This window comes from Eucyclogobius newberryi, unplaced genomic scaffold (assembly GCF_026437365.1).
Source record: "Eucyclogobius newberryi isolate DKJ021-1_F unplaced genomic scaffold, fEucNew1.0.hap1 SCAF_7, whole genome shotgun sequence".
In the NCBI taxonomy this organism is placed as follows: domain Eukaryota; kingdom Metazoa; phylum Chordata; class Actinopteri; order Gobiiformes; family Gobiidae; genus Eucyclogobius; species Eucyclogobius newberryi.
The window spans coordinates 34,048,789-34,062,357 of NW_027316389.1; the positions used below are offsets into that span (position 1 = coordinate 34,048,789).

Genomic DNA, 13,569 nt, shown 5'->3' on the forward strand with positions numbered 1-13,569 from the left:
TAATTCTCAACAGAAAATGTGTCTGTGTTCGTTTTCAGTGCCGTGTTCAAAGGCTACGCTGTGTGCATCTACAGCATGGAGGACATCAGGGCTGCGTTTAACGGGCCGTTCGCTTATCGAGAGCGTCCGGAGCACCACTGGAGCCTGTACGAGGAGCGCATCCCGTACCCCCGCCCAGGATCGGTACCTCCCCTCTTCTTACAGCTCTTACGGCTCTGTCTGTCAAGATATCTGAGTTTCCCACCTAACTCCGACATTTGTTTCTGAAACTCTGGTTAAAAGACACATATTATCCTTTTTGTTCTGTTAGTGTTAAAGATTAGGGCCTGTTTTTCCACAACACATAAAAGCATGTAGGGTTTTAAATCTGTGTAACTTTTGTCCCTAGCTCTCACAAATACTTCTGCGTATAGTTCATATTGACAAGTATACATTTTGGGCTCATGAACGGCTTCAGACGGCAAAGTGAAATTGGGATGGACCGCCCATGCTCAGCCAATCAGAGTCCTGTTTTTATAATTGTTTTTTTTTTTTTAAAGGAAAAGACAATGTTTATACTCATTTACAAAAAAACTTACCCGCACTCTTGCTCTTGAGTAACTTGGTATGTTTGCGCTTTAGATCTTAAAATAATGTATGTAGTGAAAGCACACACAACTTTCTATCAGTCAGGCTTTTCCTTATTAGGATTTGATATTAGCACTCCATCTACTGGCAGCAGAGGAAATTACAATGAGGAAATAAATTGTTCATAATGAGTCTGGTCACAGAGAACATTTGATCTCCAAAGCTTTACCTTTGATGCCACAAATCTGGGAAAAGCTCAGAAAAAGTTATTTTTGCACATTGTGTATTTGTTAGTATTGTCTTGTAAGAGTACTGTCACTTTCAAATACCACTATATTATACTCAAGTAGGAGTAAAAACCACTGCAGAGAATTACAATTGAATTTGTGACTGTTCTGCTCATGTGTGGTTCCCGTCCTCTCCTGTGTGTTGCAGTGTGCGAGTAAGATGACGGGCGGCGGTTTCTCCAGTTCAAAGGAGTTCCCGGACGAGGTGCTGCGTTTCGTTCGCTCTCACCCCGTCCTGTATCGGCCCGTCCTGCCCCAGCACAAGAGGCCCGTGCTGCTTCAGACCGAGCCGGGCCAGAGGAGGCTCACTCAGATCGCTGTGGACCGTGTGCAGGCGCAGGACGGACACTACCACGTGCTCTACATCGGGACAGGTACATACGCACCAAACAGGAACACTATGTGATAAACAAGAGGCATTTAACCAGGGAAACCAGGGATCAAGCTATTTACAGCAAGTTCAGTCATTTGGTTCTTCATTCTATTATTTGAAACACTATGGTTTGAATAATATACAATGGGTTCAGTTTGGGTCCGTTGGCAAGACCCTTGGTGCTACTGCCTACCTCATACAATGATGAGTGACAATGAAATACATGAGATGCCGGCTCGGACGTGGCCCGGCACCTTGATGATAAATGGGCTGCTGGAACAAGGCTCTGTTGGAATGCTATAACACCAAGGCCTCAGAGAAGAGCTGGAGAAGGTGTGGAAGGTGAAGGCGAAAGTGGTGACCGTGGTCATCGGAGAACTCGAAAAGTGCAATGCTAGGAACATCAAAGATACTGACAGAACCCTCAATCTCCGGGCCTTTGGTAGAGGACCCGAGCTTAGAAAAAGGGATGAGACCACCCGCGGAGGTCTCTATTTCTCTCTATTTCGGGTCCTCTACCAGAGGCCTGGGAGCTTGAGGGTTCTTCAGTAGCTGTTCCTGCACTGCACTTTTCTGGACCGAGATGTCTGATGTTTTTTCCTGGGATCTGCTCAAGCCATTCCTCCAGTTTGCGGGTCACTGCCCCAAGTGCTCCGATCACTACGGGCACCACCGATACCTTCACGCTCCAGGCCTTCTCCAGCTCCTCTCTCAGGCCTTGGTATTTCTCTAGTTTGTGTAGTTTTTTTCTCTAGTAGATTTTCTCATGTTCCGTTTTCCGGATGTTTCCATCCCATGACACTGCAACGTCCACCACCACGGCTTTCCTCTGCACCTTGTCAACCACCACTATGTCCGGTTGGTTCTCCATTAACATGCTGTCAGTCTGTATCTGGAAGTCCCAGAGGACCTTGGCTCGGTCATTCTCCACCACCTTTGGAGGTGTTTCACACTTTGTCCTTGGGGTCTCCAGCCCGTACTCTGCACAGATGTTTCTGTACACTATGCCAGCCTCCTGGTTATGCCTTGCTCTGTGTTGATATGTCAATATTTGGTATCAATCTGTCCATCACTAATTTGAACTTCATTTGACTGTTGCTGTTTTCATGTTGCAAAGTAAATCATGTCTGAAATAGTTTGTACAGCAATGTAGATCTTTTAAGGTCAGTATTTTGAAAACTACAATCTGATCAGTGTCTGCTGAGGGAGGACTAGGAGTACTGTAGACAGGACAAACTCGGGCTGCTGTTTGTGAAAAAAAATTTGCAATTCAAAGTGACATACCGACTCCTGCCATGTCATTGTTCTCCTGTTCAGACGACTCGGCCGTTCTGAAGTTTATCACCATCTATAACAAAGACACAGACATCATGGAGGAAGTGCTGCTGGAGGAGCTGCAAGTCTTCAAGGTAAAACTGTGAAAAAAGATTTGTGCACACAGCCAATAGTGAGGCGAGTTCAGAATATTGTATGTTTCTTATTTGAAAAACTGTAATTTGTAAAACTTCAATGACGTAAAGATTGAATAGAGGATTTTTCTCTTTCCACTTTTCAACTACTTACGATGTGTCAGCGTTAGAACTCCATCTGGTGGTTCAGTCAGGATGAAAGTAGTAGCTGCCTGTTTTTCATCAGGTTGTCAGATGAAGGAAACCTGATTATAAAGTGAAAAGTGTTATTATTTAAATTTCACAAGTGGGTGTTTTGCAGATAGAACCTTTTAGAATCAGCAAATAGACATGTTTTGACAACATTAAGATCTCCTTTAATGAAATTATCTTAATGAATATCTTCTTTTGAACATATTTTGTCTCTTTTAACTTGACATGTTCCGGTGAGCATCATTCATCTTCCACATTTATCTGAAATTAAGTCTGAAATAGCCTTTTTATACAAACAAATCTTCTGTCTACTGTAACAGAATTTAAATCCTCAAAAAGTGCACAGTGACCCAGGAAAGAATGTCCTCTATTTTGAGTGAAATGCCAGATTGAACTTCATACTTCTAAGGAGATAATATCACACGTGTAAGTTTTATGAGGAAACAACATCATAACCTGGTTCAAATCTAAACACGTGGTTTTGCATGATATAGAACCATAATCAGTTACCTGACCGTTATGCATGAGCGCTGCTGATTCATTAAAATGTGATTTGATGGATGGGGTGTGACAAATTGGCCCTGATGCCCTTCTCGCAGGCCTGCTGAGGTCCATGCTTGTGATGAGGTGTTTAGCGTGTGACTGATGTGTGCTGTCACTCACTACTAACTGTCCTTGTTTACAAAGACTGCCCATGTACGCTCAACACAGCACTTTTACAGGTATAATGTTAGTGTTGTGGAGTAACTAAAAACATGCATCAGAAATATGTGTTCAGAATATGTCTCGGCACAGTTAATCATCATTCATTTATTCACATATTACCTTGAATCAACTTTGATGAGCTTTTAACCATCAGTTTACTCGAAGTAATGATCGATTTCTGCATGTATTGTCCTAAAATTGAGGCTCGAGTACTTAAATAAATTCCTGTTTTCACCTACCCCCAATCCCCGCCCACTGCCCCTTATTTAGTTAAGACTCCGAGTGACATATTTAGAGTTCTAAAATGTCACGTAGCCAAAAATAAAAACATTTAAATGACAATCTGCTGCTTGTTGTCACTATGTCACTATGAAGAGGCGGGGCTTTTCATTTCTGCAGTTTGGAACAGGAAGTTAATGGACCTGTTTCTGTTATTAAGACTTTTTAAGATTGTAGATTAATATTGGGGTTTACAATGAACAAAATGTAAACTGATGATGTATTTATGTTATGGCTAAACACAGCGTACCTGGGTGAAAAGCATAGTCTGTCTCCTTTAAAATCAAAGGGACATGGTAGTGTTTGATCATGTCATAATACTTCAAACTGCAGTATTAGTGAGAAGAAAAAGAATAGCATTGCTCTTGTGTGTGGGATTTCCCCTTCTCTAATCAGTGATGAATAAATACAGACCAAACATAACACTGTTTAAATGTTGTCTTTTTACAATGACTATAATGCATCTTCATGTGAAAGTAATCTAAGGATTCAGAATGCAGTTCTCTTTTTGGACCATGTAACAGGATATGTTCCAAAATACATTCAGCATTCTATAATTATATACATGTTGAAAATATTCTTCCATCAGCATCTTTTTGCAGTCCTGAAACATCCATTGTTAACAGTTTTAGTGTGACAGTTTGCTAAAATAAATATATATGCAAAATAATATTGTACCACTAACTACAAACTAAAATATATTATGATAAAGACAGTTTCTTCTACTTGAATATCTTATAATTGCGTTTCATTTTTTTTGTACATTTGTCGCCGTTGATAGAGAACTGTTTTGTTTCCACAGGTTCCCGTCCCGATTCGAGAGCTCATCATTTCTCCCAAAAGAGTAAGTCCAGTCTCTCATTCTGACTGTTGTTTGTCCCTTTGGCCACCAGGGGCTCACATTGTCACATGTACAGTGAGTGTCACGTGAGGTGCTGCTTCTCACTCCTCTGAACGGTCAAGACTCTCCACTGCACCGCTCTTTACATGTCACGCTGGTCCCTGTCAAATACATTTACATCTGTGCAAAATGATAACATCACAAAACAACAACAATTTAATGATGTGCATTTGTTGTGTGTTGAATGACATCACATCATTATAGTAACATAATCATGGACTAATTAAACAAATCTAAAATAGTTATAATTTTATTGTTCCTTTGATCTCTTGTTTTCCCAGTGTAAAGTCAAATGAAACAAGATAAAAGGAATCTTCAGTTCCCAGTTGGTGTATATATGTATCCAGTGGTGAAAAACACTATTTCATTTGCATTTATTGTGTTATGTTTATTCAAATTTAAATCAAGTGCTCGCCTCCACAGAGAAGGAGATGTTATTGCTTTACCTGAAATGTTCCATTATACATTATCTGTACATCTTTATAATAACTAGACCTTAATTGGCCTTTAATGGCGCTCGGCATCCAACTGAAAAAGTGCATTTACCGCCACCTACTGTAGTTGTGCGTCCAACTTCTTCTTCTTTGAGTATTAATGGCGGTTGGTATCCATAAAGTGTTACATTACCGCAATCTACTGTAGTACTGTTGTTTCAAAATATGTGTTTTACGCTATACCGAGAAAGAAATAGATAGAGAAAAAGAAAAAGAGAATGCTGATTACATTGAAAAAATAAAACAACATAAAATAAACAACATAATGATCTTTAACCCAATATATAGCTACTTTTAAGGTGCTAAGTGTACGAACAGTATTAAGTAATGATTTTTAGACTGTACTTGACAAATACTTTGAGATGTGTTGACCGTAATACAAACCGTAAATATAATAATATAACATTCACTCTTGAAGACAAATAAATAACTGACATGTCTGCCCTGTAAATTAAAAACAAACACACAAAAAACCTAAAAACATGAGCAATTTTGTCAAATGGAATATGTTTTTCCATTTTGCCTTCAGTCTCTGTAATTTTAGATATTCTGATGACAGATTCATATTCTCTTGCTCTTTCGCCTTTATCCAAAAGCACTAAGATGACACGCGCCTCCATGTTTGTTTCCCGTAGCAACAGCTGTACGTGGGCTCGGAGGTGGGTGTGGCTCAGGTCCGCTTGCACCAGTGTGACCTGTACGGATCAGAGTGTGCCGACTGCTGCCTGGCCCGGGACCCCTACTGCGCCTGGGACGGACTCACCTGCTCCAGGTTCTACCCAAACGGAGTCTACACCAAGAGGTAACACCAGGCCCGTTTCCACTGGTACGTCTCAGCAGGCGAGCGAGGCTAGTGCTAGCATCCAACGTCTCTGCCTCGCTTTGGCTCCCGGAGCGCTTTAGCAGAGGCTACGGCTAACGCTGTAAAAGCTCCAGAGACGATTGGATTGGAAGAGAATAGAGACTCAGTGAAACTAGATCACAAAAAGCCGATAGAAAGAGAAAAGAATAATTCATCACCAAACACTGTTATAAACGACAGTATCTTGCTAATTTAAATGCTGAGCCCACATGCTTAGCAAAACAAAGCTAGCAAAGCATGTTAGCCACAACCGCTTCCTGTTTATCGACGCACAACGTTCACAGACAACATACATCGCTGCCATACAACAAAATCCTTCTTTTGGTTGTATTAGTGAACATAGAGCTGCGACATCCAGAGAAAATAAGTTCTACAGAGACTAAAAAACGTTTTCAGGTCCAGAGAAATGATGCATTGTTGACTTGTTGACCACATGAAAATTGGATATTTTACACAAATCAATCTACTTCAGAGCATGTTTAACGGCAAGACGTTTCCATCGTTCTCCATTTAAACCAACGGAATTCCCGCTGGACTGGAAGTGCACTCACAATGCAAATGGGAAAAGAGGGAAAAGTGGGCGGGGCAGAATAAGGTCAATAAGGCATCTAATATCATCCAGACAACAATGAATCACACAGAGAGGTGAAAACATGGTGTAGAGTCTTTACAGGGAACTGAAATAAATGCTGAAAAAAAATAACACTAAACCAAAAGGAATATCTTATCTTATCTTATCTTAAAAGTAGTTTCCTGTTTGCTTTAGCTTTAGCCACGTTTCACAGCAACACAAACCTGGGCCTCATAATTCAGAAGTAGAATTCAGGTATAATTTAGATCTAATTATTAAGAAACATATGAGTTATGTTTGGGTGACTTCAGCTGCTCAAGATCTCTGCCTCGGAGCTGTGGACCAGGGCCAGTCAGAACGTGGCTATAGAGTGGGTCAAACGTTTCGAGAATCAGATAATATATGTATTTTTTATACATATAACAGAGAGCAGTTAGTTACATGAGGATAATGATCTTGGGAGGTTTTTCCACTTGGCTTTTGTGGAATAAAAGGGTTTAAACACAAAAAAGCAACTGTGTGATGTCAAAATCTCATGTCTCAATTTGTCCCACCTTGAGTTGAGTTGATGTACATGTTCAGGCTGAAAATGTTATTGTCAGTTTATTTTTAATTTCATTTTTACATAAACTACAGTGTACGGTATTTATTATGTGTTTAAAGAAAACCTTGTGCATTCACTCCTGCCAAAACATTAAAAATTTGACATTTACATTTGCTACGTCAAATAATAATGAGAGCACAACATATATTACGCAGATCCCTCTGTGTCTGTTCACGATTCATCTGTTCACACTCTGAGGTGCTCGGATCCTGTATATCATCCTCCTATCACCTCATTTTCACCTTTAAATGAGGACGCAGATGGGATTTATAGAAATAATGATAATTGAGTTTCATAATGTTCAGCATATGTAATAATACAGGCATAACATTTAAACAGCCTTTGATACTAAATGCTTGTTTTGCCTATTTACTCTAATAATCGGTCAAGCAATCAACTCAGAAAATACTTCATAAGATCATTAAAAATAGGGCTGCAGCAAGTATTCGGAATAATCGAAACATAGTTGTTAAATCATTGTCATCATGTTTTTTGATCATTGTTATTGTTAACAAAACACAAAACAAGTTTGATCACAAGTACAGCGGAATTATTCAATACATTTTGGATTTTCATCAATAATTCACTTTATTCATACATATTCTCTATCTAGAAGCCTTCAGGCAGCATATTTAAACCTTTATTTGGTCAAAATGTGTTTTAAAACCTTGAGGTGCAATAAAATAAAGTTGTTAATGTCACTTACTTTATGCTTAACCTTAACTTAAACCTTAAAAACCAAAGTCATAATTTACTCATTCTGCTGACAGGACCTTTGAATTTTTTTTCATTCATTCCTTTTTTCTCTCGCCACTCTTTGATAACAGAAAAGTGACAAGCTCCTGGCCGGGTAAAAAAAACACTGAAAATCAGACATTCTGGACTGAATCAGGGTCAGTTTGTGCTCCAAACCCACGATTACAAAATAAGCTTAAAATCTTAGGCCGATACAGGCAACGTTTTTTCACATAAAGGACAAAACATGTCACCATTAGACGAATCAAGTCTAATCTAATCATCACAGTGGAACAACGTGAGCGTCACCACCGGTAAATACTGACTATTTTGGATAAATGCACAGAATCTTAAACTCTCCATGGGCTTAACATTAGTCTAACTGAACATTTATAGTGTTACTTTTTCTTCTTTGTTTCCATTTCGCCTGAGAAAAATGTGATATAATTATGTTCGATTACACGGTCAAAATTACCCAAACGAACTAAACCAATCCAGGTAAACAGATCAGGATTCGAATCAAAAATATGTTGTGAATGCACCCTTAATTTGATTGTTTTCAAGGATAAAACAGAAAAAACAAAAAACAGAACACAACCAAACAGCAAAATATAAAATAATAATACAAATAGACAACTAAAAATTTAAAAAAATATATAAAAATAAGTCACATTTGGTCCAGACTCATTCAAATTTGTCCATTTCTTGAATTTCTTTTTTTTCTCATTTAATTTAATTTGATTTCCATTCCACTCATTTCTGTTACTATGTCAGTCCGGTCCTTGATCCTTTTTGTGTCATCCTCTTTGTGATTTCCCCCCTGCCGCCTAAAGCACATTCCAGAAGTATCCATTTATTGTTTAGTTCTGAGGCCCAAGTACATATCTGCAGTCTGTCATCAATTTCAGTTTCATAATCTGTGTCAGTTTAGTTTTCAATATTTCTGAGCATCCTTAATCTTTACCTCATCAGAACGCACACTTGCCCTTTAAGACTTATGAACATGAATCTCTTGTAAACCACTAGACAATAGATAGAAGACAGGGTAAAATGATCAGCTATTACGCCTGGTTTTAATAAAATAACAATCAAAAATGTGTTCATTTAAAGTTCCGTATTAGATCTTCATCTTTGACCTGATTTCACCGCGTTTTAAACAGTGGAAAATGGCAGTGATTTTGTTTCCTTTGTGCCTCTCTCACGCTCGCATCACGTGTTTCAAAATACTTTCTCGCTCTTTCTTTCTCAGCCGTCGATTCAGGCGCCAGGATGTTCGCCATGGCAACGCCGTCCAGCTGTGCAACGGGCTGCAAATTGATGGTTAGTGCTGAAAACGAGCGCGGAGCTTGCCGAGACGTACATGTGCCTTTTGCTTTGTCGCTGAGCCCAGGACCAGGAACAAAGGGCTGGAAGTGGCACATGCTCCGTTATGTCACATGAAAGCTTAAGATGATGAATTCTACTGTCAATGTTACTGTTCTGTCACGGTAGTTTTATTAATTATGTATAAAGTTACATTCTGAAGTCCAAAAATAGCATAATGAAGCGTCTTTAGGCCCTTGAAGGAAACTGCTGGAACATCATGAAGTATTGTCAGGTCTGCCTTGGAAGAAATAATGTCAATATGGATTTTCCAACTGATTCACACACATTGGTCCTGGTGAAATGTCCAAAAAAGAACGCCGGGCTTAACCCTGACTCACTAACACCATCATAACCAAATGTAAAGACCAGACACACTAATTAAGACAAGTTATTAAACACTTTTCTCCCCCTAAACCCGTGAGTTGGCAATATTTGTAGTTTGTGTGTGTAGTCAAATATTTTGGTTTTGTTTGTTTGTTGTTGTTTTTAAGGACAGTGTTGTGTGGAATGTGGATGAGAGAGGTGCAGACATTCAGCAAATTGTCAGAGCCCTATTTGAAATCATGACGATGCTGTCTGCGGCACGTGGAGCATGGCATATGTGCTATCCACTCAGCCACAGAGCACAGCCTGTAGAATATTTTTACTCAAAAAGGCAGAAAAACACTGCTTTAGACCTATACATGTTAAATATATGTGTTTCTATTTTTGACAGGACATTGTACATTGATATACATCTATATACATGTTATGAATAAATAAAATAATAATGAGAAAAAAATAGAATAGAAGAATAGAAGTGTAATAATTCTGACTCATCTGAGAGAAATTGAAGGAAAGATTTGAGACTTTCTTTACAAACGTGAACATGTCTGTGTTGAACAGACGTTTGACTTAAGCGTTCTTGATGTTTGTTGCAGGCGAGCAGTGGCAGCACGTGGAGGAGAAGCGCGTCTATGGAGTGGAGAGCAACAGCACGTTACTGGAGTGTGTGCCCCGCTCTCTGCAGGCCAAAGTGCTGTGGTTTGTCCAGCGGGACGGGGACAAGCACGAGGTGGGACAATGTGCAGTGTGGTTCATCTGGACAAACAAGAACATCTGAAACATTAAGAAAAAAACAGTTCTTAAATAATGGCCCAATGTGAATCTTGGAGAGAAATCCAAGTATAATGTTTGACTAAATTACAGATATTTACTATTAAAAAAAAAAAAATCAAAAATAAGTAACAAAATCTTTGAAATACATTGTTTATATTTTAGGTTTTCTGCATAATATATTCACTTTTTATATTAGTTCAAGTTGAGGAGGAGAGAGAAAAGGTAAAATCTTTCATAGTAGAGGAGTTTCAATGCCATTTCATTCAAACTCATCAGTACTGTATCAGTATTGTATCAAGTATTGTATCAGTATCGCTATCCCAATACTTACCATTGTATTACGTGTTTTCAGATCAAATAAAAAATACTGTATTGTCCAACACTAGACAAAATATCAAGAGAATATATCATTTCTAGTTTGATAATATGATTTTTAAACACATTTCACAAGTCCCAGCACTGTATTAACCGCCTATAGGGCAGTCAGAATACTTCATACCCTCTGAATATGAAGTTTTAACAGCCTTATCTAATCCACATCTAATCCACCTTCTCTCAATGTTTTGAAGTAAATAGAAGGTTTTAACGTTTCGGTTTGTCTTCGTTGGCAATCGCTGCAGAAGTTAAATAGGTGAAAACGTTTGCCAAGTTACTACAAACTTTAAGGTTCATTTAGCAGGTGAATATAGATGACTCAAAGAAGATAAGGAGATCTAAAACTAAAAAATACTTGTAATAATGAACCGAGGATTCTCATTAAAAGCTGAAATCCAGATGGATGTGAGTCTGGTCGTTCATGTTCCACTTCTTATCTGAATAAAACCCTCCGTCACTGTGAGAAAGTATTAAAAATGTCAGCCAGGAGTGAAATGAAAGCGCCACAGCTGCAGACTAAGCAGTGTCTCTCCACGCTCTCCGGCCTCGTAATGTTTATATGAATACTTACATCCTTCAAAAGAGACATTTTAAACTTCTAACCGACTCAAACTGACACAGGCAAGTGTAAAGAATGGTGTGGAGAGGCTGAGGAGGCTGATGGTTCTGCTGTTGCCGTGGAGACAGGGGTTGTACCTGACACAATATCGAGACAGAGGAGAGAAAAGACATTTGTTTGAATTTGTAGACTAATTTCTCATAATTTGACTGTTGAGTTGCAATACATAGGAATTTATTTGAAATAGCAATTTTAATGGTCACAATTGGCAAATCACAACAACTGCAATTATTCAATGAACATAATTTCCTTTGCAAGCGTTTCGAATAATTGTATGATTAAAACATAAATCTAGAACTCATTGTGAAATCACATCAATAAGATATTTGGTAACACTTAATAACACACCACACTTATTCCTGCCTTAGTGAAGCATGAGCAAAGATTTAATTCATAATGAACAAATAAGAAAGATCCAGGCTCAGTAACTATTTAACTAACACCCTAACCCTTATTCTTAACCCTAACCTGAATTAAGTAGTTACTCAGCCTGAATCATGCTTAATAAACTATCTGTTCATCATGAATTACGTCTTTGTTCATGCTTTGTTAAGGCAAGTACAGGTGTGATTACTATAATGTGCTAACAGACGTTTTACTGGGGACCCATCTCCAGATCTTTGACCAGGATCTTAGCAGGACCTAGCTGGATTATTAGCTTGATGTGCATTCTTCATAACAATAAACCCAGAAAAGATTGATATCGGAACTTTCAAATAATAAAAAATGCAGAGGTAAAACGCTGTGATTGGCGTAAAAAAAAGACAAGAACGTTCCTCTTTACTCGTCTTCATTCCTTCTTCCCGTCTTCCACAGATCCGCGGCGACGAGCGTGTGATCCTGACCTCCCACGGCCTCCTCTTCCTGCGGGTGAAGCGCGCCGACGCCGGCCTGTACGTGTGCCAGACCGTGGAGCATGGCTACGTGCACACGCTGCTCCGCGTCACCATGCAGGTGCTCAGCTCCAATAGAGTGGAGAACGCCGGCAAGACGTCGCCCACGCAGTGCCACCAGCCCTCCGCCTCCTCCCCGGGCCCCAGTGCCAGCCCGAGAGCCCCGGGTCACAACTCCAGACTGTGGTACAAAGACTTCCTGCAGCTGATCGGTTACGGCGACGCGCAGCGAGTGGAGGAGTACTGCGAAAGGGTTTGGTGCTCCGATAAGAAGCGTAAAAAACCCAAGAGGAGATACGCCGCGATGGAGAAACGAGGAAAGGGAAGAGGAGAAGAGGGTTCCAATCGTGCACCGCGACACACCACCGATACCTGAGCGCCGAGGGGTCAAACTCGCTCCGACGTTTTCATCTCGTTATAGCTTTTCCTTTTGACAAGGCTTCAGACAAGAACTGCAATTTCGAATGACTGGTTTTGAGTAATGTTTGGCAAGAGAAGATGGAAGACTCCTCTAAGAAGAAGTTGGAAGATGCAAATCAGCTTTAACGTATGGACATGTACAGACTGCGAAAATGTTGCGTATACTATTCACATTTGAAACGTTTTGGTACTTTATAACTTATTTTCTGTTGGTGTTTAGATGTTGTGAACTGGATAATGTAGTTGCCGCCGCTGTGCAGTCGCAGAGGAATGCAATGATCAGCTTTACGTTCTTAATTAAGCCTTGTTTCCACTGAGCGCCACAAAGAATGATGCAGTATGATAACATTCATTATAATAGAGCTTGGAATTGAATATCACACACGTTCCGTTTGTGGCTAGACGTGCCAAATGTTTTTAGAGATGCATTTGCCAAACTGTAAAGTAACTGCATGTTTTATTGTCAGTTTTGTCTTTTTGAACAGATTAGAGAGTACAAATTGAAATAGAAGAACAATTCAGCTAAAGGAAATATGGCTTTATGTTTAAAAAAGTCATGCTATAAATTATAGTACTAATTTATACTAGTTACACCTTAATTAGTATTAGTAAAGCATGAAAAAAGACTCTCCATGGCAACGAGCAGGTGGAAAACTGTATGTAATCATTTAAATCGGAGGTGAGTATGAGTAAAACGTCCACAAGTGCCGTAAATGATTGTAATAGTCATTTTTACCACCTAAGCATGTGTAAATAGTACATTCCTTATGTCTATAATGCTTTTGGAGTAGGTTTTCTTTCACTATTCTGACATCACAAG

The 13,569-nt window shown here is 39.3% G+C and overlaps 1 protein-coding gene across 1 annotated transcript in view; it reads left to right on the forward strand.

Annotated features, from left to right (window-relative positions):
* sema3e (sema domain, immunoglobulin domain (Ig), short basic domain, secreted, (semaphorin) 3E) overlaps window positions 1-13,197 on the forward strand; it is a 59,637-nt gene extending 46,440 nt beyond the window's left edge. Inside the window, exons 10-17 of the mRNA XM_072434906.1 lie at window positions 39-183; window positions 1,003-1,228; window positions 2,545-2,636; window positions 4,615-4,656; window positions 5,843-6,009; window positions 9,229-9,299; window positions 10,265-10,398; window positions 12,253-13,197. Of these exons, the coding sequence (XP_072291007.1) occupies window positions 39-183; window positions 1,003-1,228; window positions 2,545-2,636; window positions 4,615-4,656; window positions 5,843-6,009; window positions 9,229-9,299; window positions 10,265-10,398; window positions 12,253-12,705 (1,330 nt within the window). The 3' untranslated portion in view covers window positions 12,706-13,197. The remainder of the gene's footprint in view (window positions 1-38; window positions 184-1,002; window positions 1,229-2,544; window positions 2,637-4,614; window positions 4,657-5,842; window positions 6,010-9,228; window positions 9,300-10,264; window positions 10,399-12,252) is intronic.
* The last annotated feature ends 372 nt before the right edge of the window (window positions 13,198-13,569 follow it).